Genomic DNA, 20,456 nt, shown 5'->3' on the forward strand with positions numbered 1-20,456 from the left:
CAGTGCCCAACCATCCTCTGGGTGAAAAACCCTTTTTCCTGATACCCAAACTAAAGCTCTTCTGACTCAACTTCCTGCTGCTTCCTGGAGTTCTCCCAGTCTGTCATATTTTCCTGGATGTGGTGACTGATGGGGAAGTGAAAGTGCCTGCAAAGGCCGAGGATAGAGCCTTGTGCTTTTGTGGGAAGAGGGACAATTGCAATTGCAGCTGTGAGCAGTGTTTGGTATTTCACAGTGCTAACCAAAGAGGCCCTGGGAGAACCATGCCTCCTCATGTGCCCCGTTCCTCGGCTGTTCTAAAGGCCTGGTAAGGCTCTGGATGGCCTTGGGGCAGCCCGCGCTCCAAAGGACGAAAGGAGTCTTCAGGTTTTCCAGTTTATCAGAGTTGTTTATTAATTCTTATCTACAATATTTTCTCCCGGCCCAACAGAGGTCCACACAGCAAGCCAGCCATGAGCACACTGACTGCCCTCGGGGCGGCTTTTCTCCCCAATACCTTTCACCCTTATTGACAAGTGCACATTCAGTAAGAACCAATCTCAAGGTGCCACCATCACCATCAAAGATGGATGACAAGAAGAAGAAGAAGAAGAAGGACAGGACACGCCCTAATTCCTCTACCTTGTCTCCTAGAACTCCCCTGTACTGAGATTCCAAAACCTGTGTTTTCACACTATAATTAATCTATGCCTTCACCACTTATCCCCGTGTGATCCTCCCATCCTCATACAGGTGTTGCGTCCCGTGCAGGATCAAAGTCCAGCCACCAAGCACTTCTGGCAACGTTCCAGGACTTCCGAGCCCCCCAAGGGTTGTCTCAGCTACTCTGGACATCAGGAGTGAGTGCTGAGTTCCCACATCTCCCCCTTCTGTTTGAACTCAAAACACTTCTTTTGCTACCTTACTCATGACACGTCTTAGACATGAAAAGACACACGGGATAACAAGCATGAGGACTAAGAGAATTATTAAGACATATAATGCTATCTTTAAAATTCCTCTCCATATGGGAGAGATATCAAGAAATCCTACCAGATCATCAATCCAAGATCCTTTGATCTCACCAAGTTTATTTATGCTGTCTTTTATTTTCTGAATACTTTCATTAATTGATCTTGAATGGTCTGAGAGATTCATGAAGCACATTCCTTCAAATTCTTCACACCCATGTCCATGAGCAAGCAATAGATAATCGATCGCCGCTGTGTTTTGAAGAGTCGCCTGTCTTACACTACTTATGTCTTTTAACATGTCACACAACGCGACAGACACAGACTGAGCATGTTTGCTCAACCAACAACCCATGCGGTCGAGTTGAGTCAAGGCCACCCCTGATGCTGTTTGAGGTGAGAAGATTGCTGTAGCAACTCTCATTGCCTTGTCCCAAAATAATATTTCATCATTGCAATCTGCCGCATAATGTTCCAATGATTTTTTTCTTTGTTAGCAATTTCAAATCTGGCTACAACATTGAAATTTTCCCAATGCTGCATGGACCTCCCGTGGCATTAGCAGGAATGCCGTGCCAAATTCTGTCCCTGCAAATTAAAAACAAACCCCGTGGCAATTGCACTGGGACTTGGATTGATCCTCTGGCAGTTTTCTCTGTGTGTTTACACCAAGCTGATGCATTTTTATAGAATTCATTATTGGGAGTCACATCAATAGTTTTGTTTGCCTTTGTGACATTTGGAGTTCCAAACTGCATGCAGAGTTCCATTGTCAAGGACCCAAAAATCTCCAATTCCTGAGGTTCTGTAGAAGCCACAGGAAGAAGATGTGTCCGAGCACACCACTCCTTCACAGGATCTTTAATGACCTGCGAGATGTTAACTGCGGTGTGCCCTGGAATTGGCCATTCATCCACTGGCAATCCAACCATGCATGCTGAAAATGATCTCCCTGGTCTCGAATGTGTCAGACAAATACTATCCAAATTTGCTGCCTGAGCTAAAACCTCCCAAACATTTTGTTTTGGTTGATTAATGGGTAAATCTGCCCCTTTGCATATTGTAATGAATGAAAGAATGATGCACACGAGCATCGCGAAGCTCATGATTTCACTTTCGTGCGAAATCATTGTTATGTTTTCGCTCAAGACCCCAAAGGAAATATCCCCAAAGTCTTCAGTTCTTTTTTTTTTATTTCTCTTCTGAGTCGTTTTTTGCAGTCTGAGTCTCAACTTCTGTCTGAGTATTGGTCTTTTCTTTTCTCGGATCAGCGTTCTCCTGCTCTCGCGTCCGAAATGGCTTCATGTGTCGGGCCCACACCCACTTCAGACCACGACCTGTGGAAACACAAGCGAAACCCTTGCCCCAAGTGATTAGTTTGAAAGGGCCCTCTATTTGTCCTGTCTCAGGGTTTCTGATCAAAACTAAAGGATTTTCCCTTAGCTTTGCCTGTGTGCTGTTTAAAAAATGCCTCACGATTGGCGGATTAGGTTCTGAGGATGAACTATTTAGGAAATTCAACACATACAATGCCTTATTTAATTTCATGTGAGGTGTTGCCTCTGGCTCACCCCTTCTTTGTCTGTCCAGAAGGGATTTCAGGGTGTGATGTGTTCTTTCAATGATTGCCCGACCTGTGGGCGAATGTGGAATACAAAACGTATGTTTGACACCCCATCTTTTCAGGAATCTGTCAAGCACCCTGCCTGTATATGTTGGACCATTGTCTGTTTTTATCTCCTGAGGCACACCTAATGATGTGAATGCTTGCAGAAAATGACGACAAGCATGGTCTGCTGTTTCCCCTGCATGTGCTGAAGCAAAGACCGCACCTGAGAATGTATCTACTGAGACATGAACATTTTTGAGCCTCCCAAAAGATGGATACTTCGTGACATCAGCTTGCCACAATTGAAGACTTTGCAGTCTCCGCGGATTGACTGCTCCTGTAGAAGGTGGCTGCACAAGATGACAATCTGGAAAAGCACTAATGATCTCCCTCACCTGACTCTTTCTGAGACGAAAGGATTCCATCAGCGCCTGTGCATTCTGATGAAAGAACGCATGACTCAATCTTGCCTGCTCAAAAATGTCCGGAAGTGTTTGCGAAATGGGCATTGTCAACCTGTCTGCCCGAGCATTCCCTTCCGCTAAAAACCCTGGAAGTGTTGTGTGTGCTCTAATGTGCGTGATCAAATATTCTCTTTCCCTGCTTTCTAGCAACGTTTTCAAGCTCGCCAGATATGAGCATAAAACCTCATTACTGACTTCTTTCAAGAGCGAACCCTCCAATCGCTTGACCACACCCGCAACATATGCGGAATCTGTGACCAGATTGAGAGGTTGTTCAAACAACTGAAACGCTCAGACAACGGCTGCCAACTCCACGATTTGTGGAGAGCCCTGGACCGTCTTTACATCTGAATCCCAATCCCCTGTCGTTGAGTTCCTCCACATGATCACCGACTTGTGTGTCTTCCCTGAGCCATCAGTGAACACTATGATCCCGTCCAAAGGTTCTTCACTTATTCTTGGTTTCACTCTGTAACATATTTGTGATTGCAGTATTTTATGCTGTGGAAAATGGATTGTGCAAATTCCCGGAAAAGCTAACAATGCAATAAATAAGTCTTTCGATTGTTGCATTGCCCAATTGAAATAGGCTTGCTTCAGAGGTAATCTGATGATTGAGAATTCCCGTCCTGCCATTGTCAGCAACCTTGTTCTCGCCTTTATGATGATTTGTGCTGCCATCTCTAAATCCGTGAGAATTGTCTTTGAAGGCCTGTATGGTAGAAAAACCCACTCTATGATTATCAAAGAGTCTTTTTGTGATTCATCCCATTGGAAGATAAAACCATGAAACTGTGTTTTCTTCCCCAGCACTGCCAACTGAAAAGGCAACATTGGAACAAATCAATGTGCCTGCCTTTTCTGTATCGCATCTGTGACTTTCTCCAACTCTCTCTTCGCTTCTTGCGTGAGTGTCCTGGGAGATCGAATGTCTGTGTCTCCTCTCAAAAGATTGAGCAATGCTGTAATGTCGCTGTTTGTGATTCCCAAATTTGGCCTCATCCAGTTGATCTCTCCCAAAAGCTGTTGTAAATCATGCAAATTGCTGATCTCTGTGCTGACCTCCATTTTCTGAGGTTTTATTGTTCTCTCTGAAATCTTCCACCCTAGATATTTCCAAGGCGCAACCTCTTGAATCTTTTAAATGCTGATTTCCAGACCCGCCTTTTGCACTTCTGCGATCACACAGTCACGAGCTTCTTGCAGCTCCTGTTGTGTTGATGCTGCAATGAGCAAATCATCCATATAATGAATGATTTTCACCTTCGGAAACTTCTTCCGTGCTGGTGCCAAAGCTCGTGCCACGTACCATTGACAGATCGTCGGAGAATTTTTTAGTCCTTGTGGAAGAACCACCCAATGGTACCGCTGCAGAGGCGTTTCCTTGTTCATACTCGGAACTGAAAAGGCAAATCTCGGAGCATCATCTGGATGGAGCGGAATACTGAAGAAACAATCCTTTAGGCCAATGACCACAAGCGGCCAATCTCTGGGAATCATCGAGACAGATGGAAGTCCCAGCTGAAGTGGTCCCATGTCTTCTATGACTTCATTGATCTTCCTGAGATCATGTAACAGCCTCCATTTGCCTGATAGCTTTTTCTTGATGACAAGCACTGGGGAATTCCAAGGACTGTCTGTTGGTTTGATGTGTCCCTTCTGCAATTGTTCTTGGACCAGGTTTTTTAAAGCACTCAACTTTTTCCGCTCAAGGGGCCACTGATCCACCCAAACTGAATCGTCTGTTCTCCACGTCAACTTCAATGTGGCAAGTACTGCAGTGACCCCGATTAAAAATCCACTTCGATCTTTGCGCCCCATTGTGCCAAAAGGTCTCAACCCCAGACTGTGATCGGTTTCTGGACGACAAAAGGACGAATGATTGCCGTCTTGTCTCCTGGTCCTGTGACAACTATGGAATTCTCGCTCTGCAGACACAGAGAAACTCCCCCTATGCCTGAGAGAGAACCCAAGGGCGCGACCAAGCTCCTATTGCGTGGCCAAAAGATGTACGATATTACTGTGACATCCGCCCCTGTGTCGAGGATGCCTCTGATTGCTATCGTCCTGTCTCCGCATGTCAATTGGCACGTGAGTGTGGGTCGATCTCGATCTATGTGCTTTACCCATGTAGTATGTACCTCAACATGCTCCTTCATAGGAAACCCTCGTCGAAGATTGACATGACTAATCCAATGGCGTGTGGCGGCAAGGCGAAAGCTCTTGCAACCACAGTATTTTCTGGCACAGTCAATGGCGGACTAAGCGCTCTTGCCAGAACCGTCAATTCTGTATTCTTGTCTGCAGAGACAACCGTAGCATAAACAATGAGTCCAAGGATGCTGCATTTGTCTTGTCCAACTATCAAGAAATCTTGCTTTTTGTATGAATCTTCGTGGATACTCGTTGGTATCTCTGCATGATTTTCGCCTAGGAAGCATACTAATTTAGAAGCTGCCAATGCACACTGTGCCCCTGGTGGGAGGAGGTCTGGGTCGGCATGGAATCGACTGAGGGTTTTGCTGAGGGCCTCTGCTTGTCGCTCACTGATGATTGCCCTGTCTGCTCTTGCGTCACCGCCAACAATTGTGTCTGAGCGTGCTGGCAATTTCCCACGCTCCTTCTGTCATTTCCCGGATACGGTAAAGGATTTCCTTCCATGTCTGTCTGAGAATAGCATTCTTTCACAGAGTGTCTCCCTCTTCCGCACTGCGCGCAAATTGGCCTTTCCGCTTTTTACGCTGGTGCTGGTGTATGTGTCTGTGGACAATTCTTTCTCATGTGTCCAAATGCCCCACATTTGTAACACTGTCCTCCTGGGGGATTGCTCTTCTTTTGCATTGTTGCAAGAACTTTGTGTTCTCGTTCTGTTGATGAAGTATTTTTTCTAGCATCTTTTCCAATGCCTTGTCTTCCGATTGTCTCTCTGAGTGTCCCTTTATCTGTTCTTCCCATTCCTTTCTTAACTCGTTCTTCACAATCGATGTGACATGCTGAGGTGTCCCCACCTTGCTGCATGCCTCAACCATCTCTGCCAAGGATGGCCGTCCTGGCATGGCATTAATGACCCGTTGACAATCCGGGTTGGCATTGCCAAAAGCCAAGCTCTCCAAGAGAAGCCTCTTCTCTTTTTCAATCGTCACCTGTCGATCCACAGCTTGCGTGAGTCGATCGATGAACGACATGAATGGTTCTGCGGGACCTTGCCTGATGCAAGAGAACGGAACATCCGGAGCTCCTGCTGGCGTAATCTGCATGATTGCCATTCACGCTGCTTCTTTGATGTCATTTAACACTCTTCGTGGAAGCCGCACTGCTTGTTCCCCTGGGTTGTCATCCGGAGGTTGTCCTGCTAACTGTGCTTCTGTGAGATTCGCGTTTGGCCCACCTTGATATCTATTTCCCAACTCTGAAAGATACTTTCTCCATCTTTTTTCCCAGACGAGACTCTGTGTGTCAGTGAGAATCATTGCCACAATGCTTCGAACAGCGTATGGCGTAAGGTCATACATGGTAAATGTCCCCCTTAACAGTTGTTTGAAATATTGTGAATCCAGCCCAAAAGTTTGAGCTGCCTTCCCTAAATCTTTGCGTGTTCCATGACCCATCCTTTCCCATCTCGGATTTTGTCCCTGGGCGTCATACGTCACCGGCATTGTCAAATCTCCTGAACCTGGAAATAAATGCTTGTCCTTTGCCAACGCTTTTCTGATGCGCTTCTAGTCCATCGTCTTCACCGGCTGTTGAAATTCCTCCTCTGGAAACTCCATTGGTATCTGCATGAACAGTGGAGTCATGGAGGTCATCGGTGATTCGTTGTACCTCATTCTTTGCTTTGAGGTTTTTGGCCTCGCTCCTAAATCTGAAAAGGAAACTTGAGAATCCTGTTGATATATCTTTTTGGCTGTATCCAAAGAATGCAAGAAGATTTTTGCTTCTTCCGCTGCCGACAGCATCCACGCCGGAACACCTTCCTCTGCTGTATGATGTCCTCTCCTTGTTGCTGTGCTTCATCTAAATTTTCTTTGTCTTTGCGAAATCCCGAAGTCAAAGGATAATCCATTTGTTGCGTTGTCATTGTTTTCTTAGACGTACATTTCTTCTTATACATTGTTGGAAAAAATCGCTGCATTGTTGCAGTCTCACCACGAGACAGCGCTGTGGCTCCACCAAACAGGTCTGGCATGTCGGGCACTTTGGTCATCCCCCCATGAGGTGGCGCTGTCATTGGACTGGACAGCTTGGATGACGGCATGAACTCGACTGCCCCCCATTCTCAGACTGCCGTATCTGCAATCTTGTTTGAGACCGAGTCTGCATGGATTTTGATTCAGCTGACAATGGAGCTTGAATACGTGAACGTCTCCCTTGGAGGGAAGAGGCTTGGACCCCAAGGGTTTGGACTGAAGGCACCGGGACTGGAGAGGGGGTGGAGCCCCGGGATGTGGAACCCCGAGCACGTCTCCTCCTCGCCCGAGACGTCACAGGGGATCAGACCCGCCTCCGACCGCGTTCTGCTTTCTGCGCATGCGTGCTTTTGGAAACCCCCCCCCATCTCTCCCGAGCTGCCGTCACTCTCTCCCTCCCGTTCCGCCTCTGAAGTCTTCTCCCTACGATCTGTCCCGGACTCTCTCTCCTCCTCCTCTGACGCAGTATCCACTCCTCCCACCGGTGCGCGCAATCCACCCTCCGCCAGCACCCGGGCCCGACCCGCGATACGAGCTGACCTCCGCGTCCCGACTTCCGGGTCTGAAATCACAACCGCGCGTCCCCTGCGTCTCCCTACGGTAGCCGATTGGGGCTGTGCAGCCTCTCCCAATTCGCTGCCCGTGCCTGACGCTGCCGCACCGGTCTGAGACCCCTCCCCAGAGGTTCCGCGCGTCTTGCCCCTTGCGCGCATCTTTGGCACCGTGCCGGCTGAGGCAGCCGCCACTCCCGGCGCTGCGCTCGCAAAAGCCGCACCAGAATCCGTGTCTCCCATCACCTCCTCACTCGCTCCCCCCGCCAGCCTGCACCGCTGTTGCCGCGCCGCTGTGCTTGACCTGGGGACGCGTTTCCCTCGACCCCTTCTCTCCCCCTCAGACCCCCCATTCCAACTCCACTGCTTTTCCCATCCCTACTCCCTCTGGCTCATGAGGAGAAAACCTCAACTCTTCCGGGAGTAAGATATTATCTTCTGAGCCTGAGTCAGAGCTTGAAGTCCCCGTACTCTCTGGGGTTTCAGGGTGTTTTAGGGATCTCTTGGGCTTTCTGGGTGGTGGGATTGGAGGCAATGACATTGCTCACTGCTCCCGTTCCTCGAGAGCTTTTTCCCCCTGGCTAGCTGGGGCCAGAGCCAATCTCTGTCTCGAGCCTTGCTCTTCTCCCACTGCCTCTGAGGGACCCGCAACAGCTTGTTTCCTTTCCCGTCTTTTTGACTGCACTGAGATACCTTCTAACATAATTCCTGCCGGAGACAGCAATTTCAAGGCTGTCTTGTCTTTTTTCGTGGCTAAAAGATAAAGATGCCTATTAATTTCTTGCCAAAACCCCACTTCAAACAACAGATGCGTCTCTGAAAACGGGTAATTGAGTCTCACCCAAAACAGAAGTTCTTTGAGCTCTTTCTTTGTAATCCCGGATGTGTATGTTTCTGCCACGCCTTGTAAGGCAGACAAAATTCCCAGCTGTTCTTGGGAGAGTGTGCCCCCCATGTTCTTAATTTTTGACCACCTCACCGAATCGTCAGAGTCGTCAGAGCAGTCCGAAGGCTCCCGATCTCCGTCCAGCAGGTCACAGGAGATGGATCCAGAGGCGCCTCTCTGGTTCCGATCTGGACTGTTCTGCTACGAATGTTCTTCGGCAGAAGCTGAGAGGTGCAATTCTCAGTGACTGCTGGTTTTTTTTTCTTCCGACTCTCTCGATCGTTTTCTAGCTTCTCTCCCAAGGAGTTATCAGTGCTCTCCCAGGAATTTGTCCAAGTCAAGAGGGAGTAGCCCACCCAGGGATGCCAAATATCCTGTCTCGGCTGTTGAAATGGCCTGGTAAGGCTCTGGATGGCCTTGGGGCAGCCCGCGCTCCAAAGGACGAAAGGAGTCTTCAGGTTTTTCAGTTCTTCAGTGTTGTTTATTAATTCTTATCTACAATATTTTCTCCCAGCCTGACAGAGGTCCGCACAGCAAGCCAGCCATGAGCACACTGACCTCCCTCGGGGCGGCCGCTTATTTTTATACCAAAAATTACGTGTAAGATACTTTTTTTTTCCTCCCAATACCTTTCACCCTTATTGACAAGTGCACATTCAGTAAGAACCAATCTCAAGGTGCCACCATCACCATCAAAGATGGATGACAAGAAGAAGAAGAAGAAGAAGGACAGGACACGCCCTAATTCCTCTACCTTGTCTCCTAGAACTCCCCTGTACTGAGATTCCAAAACCTGTGTTTTCACTCTATAATTAATCTATCCCTTCACCACTTATCCCCGTGTGATCCTCTCATCCTCATACAGGTGTTGCGTCCCGTCCCGTGCAGGATCAAAGTCCAGCCACCAAGCACTTCTGGCAATGTTCCAGGACTTCCGAGCCCCCCAAGGGTTGTCTCGGCGACCCTGGACATCAGGAGTGAGGTGTTGAATTCCCGCAATCTCCCAATGGGGTGATGTAATTTTTATCAGTCATGCAGTGAGACTCAGTGGCCCATTAACAGAAGATACCTCCCTGAAGGGAGGATTGGGTCAGGAAGAGATAAAGAACACTGCCTCACCTGATTTCAGCTGATGATGATAGAATAAATACTTCTGGTTACATCTTGCATTTCAGCCCAAGACACTCCGGGATACCAGGGATATCTCCTAAGGGGAATGGGCTGCACAGGTAATTTTCCTCTTTTTCTGCCTTGGAGCAGCATATTCTCTTCTCCCCATCATGACCTATGTCTGCTCTGTCTCCATCTGCAAAGCCTTGTGGTCACTCTGGTACCCTCCTGGCCAGCAGAGCTTGTGCCCACACAGCAGCAGCTGCCTGGGCCTGTGGGTTTCTCTCTGCTCTGCTGCTCATAGCCAGGACATTTTCCCTGCCCCTCTGCCAGGGCAATGCCCTGCGCCAGTTCTGCTGTGAGGCTTCCCCAGGGTGGTGCCAGCGGCAGCGGCTCCCTCAATAGAGTAACTGGACGCAGAGAAAACCAGCAAGCCCTTGGTTAGCATTGGTGACAGCCGGTGACAGCCGGTCTCGTCGCCCACTCTGAAACTGGTCCTAGTCCCACCAGAGCTGGACAGAGCAGTTCTCATTAGGTCTGGGCACCACAGTGTTGCCACCCTCACATCTTTGGGTATGGCTGCAGCCGCACCTGGCCCAGGGACCAGGCAGACCTTGCAGCCTGCCAGTACCACCCTCCCGAGCTGGACACACCTGGGCTCCAAGGAACATCCAGATCAAGTAGACCTGGCATCCTTCTTCCACCCCAGACATGGGGAAACCCCAGAGTCCCATTCCACCACAGAACTAGGTAGACCCAGCAGCCCCATCCAACCCAGAACCAAATTTCAACATCAATAATTTTTGACAAAAATAAACTGTTTTAGGTTTTTTTTAAATAGACACATTTCTACATTGAAGAAAGAAACTCCTTCGGAAATATATTTTGTAAACTGTTTTTGGATCGGACCCACAACACCACAGTGGTGATCACAGCCAGCATCTCCTCTTGGCTCTTCCTGCACACCCACTCACCCACCCACCCACTCAAACTGCCACTGCCAGACCCCACACAACCCACAGCAAACAACCTGGGTGGGGGGATGGTGTAGGGGCAGCAGAGCCTGGCATGAAGTGACCAGAACCTAGGCCGAGCTCCCCTGCACACCGGGAGAGAGCGGGAGAGCGGAAATCCAGGCACAAGGACAAACGCACGGAGAGAGACATAGAGACATGAATGCAGAACACAGCTTTGCTGACAGGGTTTTTTGATTATTCAGGGAAATGGCCCTGGGCTCAGAGGGATCCTCCAGGATCGATCATCCCCTCTTGCCACCAGAGGAGGACAGGACACAGATGTCAGCACCACTTAGAATCCTAAAACACAAAGCCCAAAACGTCACCCCTCTGTTTCCACTGGGATGTGAGAGGGGCCTTGTCCCCACCCCTGTCCCTGCAGGCGTGGCTCACCTCCTCATGGGTCAGACAGGTCCTGCTGCCCCAGAAAACAACACACCTGCTTCAATGCTTAACGCAGAGTGGACTGGAAATAAAGACAGTGTTAGAGACACACTCAGGGCATAGGGCTGGACTGGGAGGCAGGGGAGAGCAGGGGGCCTTGGGGAAGGGGCTGTGGCAGCAATGGGGTGCAGGAGCTGCTGTGCTGCTGCCCAGAAGCACTGGGCTCCTGGCCAAGAGGCACAGCTGGGGCAGGGGCTGGGTCTTGGCTCATCCAGGGGGTCCTGGGGTGACAGGGATGGAATGCAGCAGGGCCCTGGGCAAAGGCTTCCCTGGGGAGGAGCCGTGGGGCAGGGCATTTTCTGGGCTGTCAGGAGGGGTGCACTGGGCTGTGCTGGGACAGACTGGGATGGCCTGGGCTGTGGTGGCCAGGCAAGGGGAAGGTCTGACACCGGCAGAACTCGTGGTACCCACCAAAGGCGTCTCCAGGACCGCGACATTGTCTAAATCCAACTGCAGAGAGACCAGGAGACCTCGCTGGTCACTGGGATGTCCCCGGTGCCAGCAAGGGATGGGGGGACACCACAGTCCCCCAATTCACTGAGGGGATGCCCTCCAATGCCAGCAGCCCACTCACCTCTCGCAGATCATCTTGGGTTCCTTCCAGGAGTGCCTGAAAAGGAGAACAAAGGCTGGGTCCGGACTGGACCTTGTGGGGCTGGGGTGACACACGGGTGCAGGGAGCAGGGCGCAGGCAGAGGGATGGGAATTCAGGGCCTCCAAGGAGATCTGTTTGAGGTGGGGGGAGACCCAAAGACACTGATCTGGGATCAATTGAGGGCCCAGGGGACAGGGCTGGGGGTGTAGAAGTGTAGAAGGAGCAGGGTGTGAGGTACAGGGGAGGAGAAAGGAATTGAGGTGTAGGGACATGGGAGTGCAAGGGAGGGGCTTGGTGGGGACAGAAGAATGAGGACGGGTGGGGACAAAACCAACAGTCCTGGGAGATGCTGTGGGAGAGGGGGGTGAGTCAGGGAATTGTACAGGGGGACCCCTCTGCAGTGGCTGGGAAGAAAGGCAAAGGATTGAGAGGGGACATGGAAGGAAAGGCCTCAGGAATGGTCAGTGAGAGGGCACCTGGGGACCCTGAATGGGACACAGAGGAGGGACCAAAAGGGTGGGATGGGAGGCCAGAAAGGGCAGTACTATAGATCTGTATTATATGATTGGCTCTTTGCAAATATTTAAATGAATACTACATGTGTTATGTTGGAAAATTATGCTGTAATAATATCTTTTAAGTAATGCTGCATTAATTTAAGTAGTGTGGTAAATATAGTTTTTGGCTATAGCATAATATAAAAATATAAACTATGTGATGTAAGATACTTTTTGTAACTAGCTCAAGGAATAGAAAAGATAATCAAGAAATTCTTCTCATTATCATATCTGGATAGAGATAACAGCAACAGACACCAAGATCTCAAGAGAAAAATTATTGCCTCCTTATCGGGAAAGCTAAGACTTCGATGAACCAAGAAGATTGATTTACAGCATGAGGGAGGGAAGGTAAAATTAGGCAGAAACACCCTAGTTTGAAAGGAATGTTTGAACCTTGTATGAGATCTATGAATATGCAACAGGCTATTGCATTTAAGAGGTAGTCTGTTGTTAGCAAGGTAAGCTTTTTGACAGAGTGCCAGACACATGGATTTCTATAATTCTTTGCTTTTAATTGTCTCTTATTGTCCTCATTTTTATTACTATTTTCATTACTATTAAACTTCGAAAATTTTAACACAAGTGAATGCCATTTTTCACAGGCAGGATGTGGGGACAGCGCTTGGCTGGTGCCTCACCTCGCTCTGTGCCGGGGGGCACAGCAGGATGAGAAGAGCAGGGCCACGCTGAGCACAGCCACCTTCATCTTCCTCTGACTCTGGGCAGCGCTGCCTGAGGCTGCAGCAGGTGAGGAGCACCTTTATCCCTGCTGGGACTCCTCCCTGCACCCTCCCTGCCAGCCCCCAGGCCAAAGCCCGGACTGGCACAGCCCCCAGCCCTGGCCACAAGCCCAGCCCTGGCACAGAGTCCATCCCATCCCATCTGTGGCACGGATCCAGCCCCCTTGCCCGGCATCCCTCCAGCTTCCTGCATGGGGCAGCTGTCCCTGGAAGGGCCCAGGCACCTGGGGGGCCAAGGGGGGCAGGCAGGGAGCCAAAGGCACCTGGGGACCCTGTGGGCACAACCCCCACTCCAACACAATCCATCCTCCAACAGCCCCCAGTGCCAGATCCCCCATCTCCTGCTGTCCCTCCTCTCCCAGAACTTTCCCTGAGGGACACCCCAGAGCTGAGCCCAGCCCCAGACCCTGCGGGGCTGAGCAGAATTGTCCCTTTTCCCATTCCAGTCTCACAGGGAAACTGGGGCTGGATTGACCCCACTTCTTGGGACACCAGCACCCTGGAATCAGGAGAATGGGGAGGGGGGAGGTCAGTGTGCGACTGTCCCCAGTGTGTGACATGACACCTGGGTGACTGGAATCTCCAGGCTCTGGAGGCGCTGGAGAGCACTGGGCAATGGTGGCCCTGGGACATCAGGGCTGGGCTTGGGGCAGTGCTGGGGTGGTCACAGTGCACAGCTCCAGCCCATTCTCAGCACTACTGCCCCAAACTGCTCCAGGCCCCCCGGGGAAGATCCCCTGCCCATCTCCAACGTCCCACCCAGGACCACGGTGTCCTGCTGGATCCCCCAATCCTGCTGGATCCCCCCAAATCCTGGTGGGTCACCCCAGCCCTGCTCTGTTGAACTGTCCCACACCTCGGGTCCCAGCAGAGCTGTGGCTCCAGACTGGGCTGGCACTGGGACACAGCTCCCAGAGAGCCCCTGGCCCCAGGGATGGCCCTGCCCTGCCCTCAGCCCAGCGCTGGCCCTGAGCAGGGCTCACCTTCCTGCCCGAGGCTCCCGTGCTCCTCTCCCAGCTCAGAGCCCCTGTCAGGGTGACCCCCGAGGGCACAGAGCAGGGACAGTCCCTGGCAGGGCCTCCCGTGAGCTGCCAGTGCCTCCATTCTCCACTGACTTTCCGTGACATTTCCAGGAGATGTTCCCTCCTCACGGGTCACTGACCACACAGAAGGGACCTGTTGTGGCCCCCTGGCAGAACCCGTCGGCACCTGCCCTGACCGGGCACGCTGTGTTTGCTTCCAGAGCTGCCGCTGACCTGGAGGATTTTCCTGCTGCCACTTTGTGCTTTGGGCCTCCTTTGTTGGGGAACTGGGGGGTCTTGACAAATTTCTTTTAACTTTTCAGGCTACAGCCCATTTTAATGACATGTGTTTTGTGTAAAAGTTTGTTTCAAATCTACAGGTAATGGTGTCAGTATTAAATATATTGATTCACAGCCTACTGCAAATTTTGCATCAAAAGGTGTTTACATCCTGGGGAGGAGAATAAACTGTGATATAAAAGTATTGTTAGTGAAGAGTATTTGGACACATGATTATCCTTGTACACAGTCCCCATCGTACTTTGTGTTTTCCATTTCTACTGGCAATGGACTCATTCATGTAAAAATACAAAATACCTGAAATTGCTACCCTCAAAATACATTCCAGACTCTTGTGCTGTTTTGGCTATTACTTATTGTACAAAAACATTGTAAGACCTGAAGCCGGTATCTAGACCATCAATTTTCAAAAATGAAAGTTTAAGTTAAAATGAAGGTCCATAAGGCTTTGTTGGTCTGTATAACTTCACCATGTATGAAGGATGCTACTTGCATTACTTACTTGGCTGCATACATATTCCTCTCTTGTGTCTTCATGGCCCAAGGAAACTTTGGAGGCCTGTGTTAATCCTTTGATTCTTATCAAAGAAGAATCCCACCCTTTTGTGGGACATCTGGTATTTTCTTCAAAGCAGTCCTGGCATCTTCTGTTCATTAATATCAAAGTCTGTATTAAGTTGCACCAAAAGCTGTTGAGGATTTTTTAAATGGGAAATTGGATACTAATATATTGACCTCTTGACTTTCTCTGTAATATATTGTTCTTCTCAAAGTTAGTGATCCAATTTAAATAAACCAGATATATAAAGTTTGTAGGAAGTGACTATGTTTTAATAAATCAAGTGTTCATAAATAGTCATAGTACTTCTAAAATAACCTGTTTTCATTTCATTTTCCAAACTGTGTAGGTTTAAGCATGCACATTAATTCCTATTTCACAATAGATCTTAAGTGATATTACAGGCAGTGAAGAATTAAGCTTCGCAGAACTCCCAAGAGATGATGATGTGCTGAGTGCTGGAAGTGGAAGTCCACAAAAAAACAACTGATCTTGTTTAAGGCACCAAACCTTTCTTCGGGTTTCATAATTCCAACAACATCCTTCAAACTTAAGAATGTCTTTTCTCTCTGGCATTAGACTTTTGTGTATCCAGCTAAAAAGTTGTTTGAAATAATATATTAATATTTACCCCATGTGTTCTTGCTAATTTTTAAATATGTAACTATATTTCCTTTAGTTTTCTAATTAGACTGCAGTAACTTGGACAGTAAAACAAATGTGTTTTTATCTCTTGGGTTGTATTTTCAGATGCAATTTGTGGAAAAAAACAATGATGCTTTGCACATGTCTCTTCAATCTCTTATATGTGAATCCAAGGACAAATTTGTTCGACAGTTGTTTGAAGCCAACACTAACAACAACAAGGATCCCAAACAAAAAGCTGGAAAACTCAGTTTCATCAGTGTGGGTAACAAATTCAAGGTAAAATCATAGAGTAAAGAGTCCTATCTTGTAATATATGCCAGTTTTATGTTACTTGAATTAAATAGAACCTAAGGTTGGGAGAACTAGCAGTAATTTGAGATTCAGAAGAAAATTTGGTTAAAGAGATGGTTTCCTTCTGTTGAATTATAAGAAACTGGCATTTTAAGCTACATGCTATGCGTTTCTGTCAAAAGTATCTTCCATAATAGTCCTTACAGAGGTTATACAGGGATTTTTAGGTCAGAATCTTTCAAAGTCACATAGAAGTCTTTATTCAACAGGTTTTGAGATGTAAATTTGGATTCGATGGACTTTAAAATTTTCTAGATGTGACAAAATGTGTTCTTCCATCCTATTGTAATTATACCTTCTAGAAGATGTATTGATTCCCTACAGTTGGCCAAACTCTCAAAATTCAGTACCTAATTTAACCATAGTTTTTCCTTTTCTGAAATATATATATACTTAGTCATGGCTTACAGAGGAAGATATTCATTGTGCTGAATGTTTCCCTTCCCAATACCTGAATCTGATGCTTCTCCTCATTTTCTCCTTTCTTCTGATGTTGCAAAGCTGACCTTCAAACCTTGTCTTCTCCAAATGTTTTCTGCATCCTTTTCTCATTCAGCAGTTTTATTTTAGCTGGACTATTCCAGCTCAGGATGGCTAGAAAGAGAACAATAGGGGAATTAAGAGATGAAAAGCAGGCACATCGTGGGCTGCAGGTAAATTTTTCAGTCTCGTGGATTTACAGTTGGTAGAGCTGCAGCAATTTCAGCAAGAGCTCTTTTCAACACATCTGGGCCAGATCCAATGAAGGATTTATATGCCTTCAAGTCAAGTGCTGAAACAGTTTCGGTATGCTATCTTACCTAGGGCCACCAAAAACCTCCCTCATGTTCCTAGCTAGACTCCTGACACAGTCCCTGGGGAATGCAGGTATCTTAGATAGTCCAAAACACCTGCACATGGAGTGAGACATTGCCAGTACAGAAGAGTGTTTCTGCATTTCTGCTCCATAGCAAGGTTAAGTACTGGATCAGGACTGCAAGATCAATTCCTTCTTGCATAATCACATTTTGTGGCTAGCATTTGGAGCTGTTTTCTAAAAAATTGTTTTCTTCAGCAGGGGCTAAAAACCAGGAAGGATATGCTAGCAGCACACTTGCTTTTTATAGCGATAGTATTCTGCTTCAGGTCTGTACTGTATTGTGTTCTATGGCTATTTTATTTCCTGTAGTGAACACCAAGATATTGGTCAGTCTGACAAAGGGTATTCTCATTACACCTTTCTGGAGTTGTTCTGTTAGGTAGCCAGAAATAAAGTGTTTATGGTGCCACGAAGAGCAGAATACAGGGCCTGACTTGTAAGGTAGTGGTTTTGGCATTTAATTGGGAATTGGGCAGGCTGCTCTCTTGAGTTTTGCTCTGATGAGTCTTTTTAACTCCTTCCTATTCTATAGTAGTTGTTGAATTAAAGTGCAGCAATTGGTTTAATATAAAATACATGATCATCAGGTAGTCTGAAAAGTTGCATACAGATAAGCCATGTCCTGAGCAAACCCTGCAGCCATGAGTCTGCTTTAAATCAAGCTAGGATCCACAATTTTTTACAACTGTATTTTAAAAGTGAAATCAACTGTGGGATCTTTTGAGATAGTTTCCTCTTCCTTCCATCTAGATTTTCAGTTTCTCTCGGATTTGGCACCCCACCTTCCGTGGTGCAGTCTTGTGCATTATACCACTGCCCAAGGAGAGGTGAATTAAAAGGGAGGCATTTTTGAAGTGAAGCAGAAATTTTGTGGGGAACTTTTTTGGATTTCCTTCTGTTACTTTGGTACTCCCCTCTCCACCTAGAGCACAACTCATGTTCTTCTTGGATCTGGCCCATCAATCTATAATTCTTTCAATGTTTTCAAGTTCCATGGCATTTTGAATGTATGTGTTACTTCAGTAATTCATGTAGTGTTACCTTCCCAGACACAGCATGTGATGCTGATGAACACTAATAGCCTTGAATATTTCACTTCAGATGACATCAAAATAAGGTCTTTTCTCTTACTACATATTTCATCTCTTTAAGAATAAGAATTCTTTGTGCATTAATTTGTAAGTCAGTCTTCTGAACTACTGAAATTAGAACTTCTTCTAATTATATCAATTATTGATGATGTTGCAGGGACTTCTCTTTATGAAATCCTTCACACATCCCTTCCTTATAACTAATTAAAATTAATTTTCATTAATCAGTTGAGAAAATAATGATTCATTTATCACTGGATCTCTTCAAGATTATCTGAGATGATTTTACCTTATGCTAATGATGTATTAAATTGTGACAATTCAAAGAGCAGTAGTTTTAGCAATATGTTTTGCTCATATACAGATTTTGTTGAAGAAGTTCACCTGAGAATGTCTCTGGCTTATTTCTTGTCAAATCACAGAGTATAAGGAAGGGGTATTTTTCCTCAAGCAGAAATGTATTCTGTTGATGGAAATTAGTCTGTCTCTTGCAAACTTAAGTGTTTCTGACTTAAGAAAACATAATTATTATGATCAAGTTGAAATATAAACAGTATGTATAAGTGAGAACTGAGCAGGAGGTTATTAGTGTTTGTCATGCTTCTTGTGGCACTCTTTCTAACCACATCCATGTTAAGTTAAAAAAATCCCAAACCAATTTTATCTACCAGAGGGACAACTGGCAGCTGTAGGTGATGCACACTACCCATACAGATCTTGTTTCTTGGATTCAAGGTAATTGAAAGATCTGGCTAAAAAAATTCAGTCAGAAGTCAGATCCTTTGAATTTTGCTTCCAGTGCTGAAAAAGAATATGTTAGGACATACTGAATTTTGTATTGCTGCAGTCTATATACTTAAAGTTTGCTAAAAAACTAGAAAGGCTGGCCCAGCAGTAATTTATATTAAAAAAAAAAACCCAAAAAACCAAAACCCAGACACACCTCTAAAGTAAAAATATTGCTATTTTTCTGATGTGGTTTTGGAGTATTTAAAGTCCCTACCAACTACTTTCAATACCAACTCTAAATTGTTTTCTCTGGTAGGTTTAAGTCTCTGATTATCCTGAAAACCTGACTGCAAATAATAGTAGTATTACAGGCTTTTCTCATCACAGTATATTTGAATGTAACCTCAGCAAGTGTAATTTTTGTCATCAATAGAGAATTAAAAAGTTGGAAGTTTGGAAATAGAAATAGATCATTACAGGTAAATGTTGACATAACATTAAAAAAAACCCAGAAGGAAAGCCTGGGAATATACTTTGTGTTAATTGTGTAACACACAAATAATGCTTGTTATAGATTAAATTTGGGATTTCACAAAATTTCAGTGTGTTTTTTAAAAATGATTGCTGATTGGTCTAATTTTTTATATAATTTTATTACACTGTCATTATTTTTTATTTTCCCAAAAGGACGTGCATGCTTTTTGTGATAACTATGTTGTAATAAGTGACTAGTCCATGCAGTATTGTTGTGCAATTAAATACAAGCAATTTCCTCAGGGCCATTCATGCACACTTGCATGATTTTGTCTATTAAAATTGGTGAATGTTTGGTTTATCAGTTCTGTCTCACTAACAATGAGCATGCATGCAGTAATGCTGTACCTCTATTTGGTGTGTACATTTCTGTTCATGCCATGGTAAGGCTCTTGAAATACCTGTTTTCTTTTACAGACTCAGTTAAATTTGCTTCTTGAGAAGCTTCACAGCACTGTAAGTATATATACAGATGAAGGTTCACAGTTTTCTGATGTAAAACAAAGTAGATAATCTCAATATTAGGGCTTACAATAAATGTGATTAGTAATTGCTTTGGAGTTTGCAGCTACTGGAACATCTTCTTATGCATGTAATGGTTATATATTTACTGGAAAAAGGAAAACCAACCACCTTCAAAAAAGTTGTAGAATGAAAGTTAAAAAACTGAATAAGCAGTATGAAATCTGTCTGTGCTGCAATCTCCTGTTTTGTCTCTTTTACTTCTTTCTGTGCATTGGTTATCATTGATGACTAATTTATAGAAAATTTAGAAGTGTTTATTAGAAGTAAGTAATTTAAGAAATGCTTTATTATTAATTATTGTTTTAATGTTCCATAAAATCATTAAAAATATTTTTTCATTTTACTTTTTTTGATAGGCTGTAAATGCACAAGTGGTCAAGGAAACTGAGTCTCCTAATGAATATTTGTTAATTTGGCTGATATGATTAGATAGCTTGTGAAATTCTCCATGTACAACATGCCATTTTACTTTAGAACGTGGAATTGTAGGAACACAGTGCTGTTTCTCTTGACCACAAGTTCTAACCAATTATAGATATTAGGTTATGCTCTGTCAAAAAAAGAATAAGTGTGGAAAATTAAGGGAAACAAAGGAGTGGGGTGCTTGGAGTATAGCCAGCATATACAATTTTACTGCAGTCATGAGACTGGTCTGAAGGTGATCTATTTCACCCAGAACATTCTGGAACTGAAATACAGTCCAGGGAAAAAAGTGTGTGGCCAGGC

At 46.0% G+C, this 20,456-nt stretch overlaps 2 protein-coding genes across 2 annotated transcripts in view; one reads left to right on the forward strand and one right to left on the reverse strand.

Moving 5' to 3' along the window:
- LOC141730027 (uncharacterized) overlaps nucleotides 1-7,278 on the reverse strand; it is a 100,632-nt gene extending 93,354 nt beyond the window's left edge. Inside the window, exons 1-3 of the mRNA XM_074546665.1 lie at nucleotides 7,170-7,278; nucleotides 6,167-6,230; nucleotides 4,333-4,423 (exon numbers count right to left, since the gene is read on the reverse strand). Coding sequence (XP_074402766.1) covers nucleotides 4,333-4,423; nucleotides 6,167-6,230; nucleotides 7,170-7,278 — 264 coding nt within the window. The remainder of the gene's footprint in view (nucleotides 1-4,332; nucleotides 4,424-6,166; nucleotides 6,231-7,169) is intronic.
- Nucleotides 7,279-15,689: 8,411 nt separating this feature from the next.
- LOC141730111 (unconventional myosin-VI-like) overlaps nucleotides 15,690-20,456 on the forward strand; it is a 29,271-nt gene continuing 24,504 nt past the window's right edge. Inside the window, exons 1-2 of the mRNA XM_074546746.1 lie at nucleotides 15,690-15,917; nucleotides 19,623-19,661. Coding sequence (XP_074402847.1) covers nucleotides 15,744-15,917; nucleotides 19,623-19,661 — 213 coding nt within the window. The 5' untranslated portion in view covers nucleotides 15,690-15,743. The remainder of the gene's footprint in view (nucleotides 15,918-19,622; nucleotides 19,662-20,456) is intronic.

The sequence above is a fragment of the Zonotrichia albicollis genome, chromosome 9, assembly GCF_047830755.1.
Source record: "Zonotrichia albicollis isolate bZonAlb1 chromosome 9, bZonAlb1.hap1, whole genome shotgun sequence".
Classification (NCBI taxonomy): domain Eukaryota; kingdom Metazoa; phylum Chordata; class Aves; order Passeriformes; family Passerellidae; genus Zonotrichia; species Zonotrichia albicollis.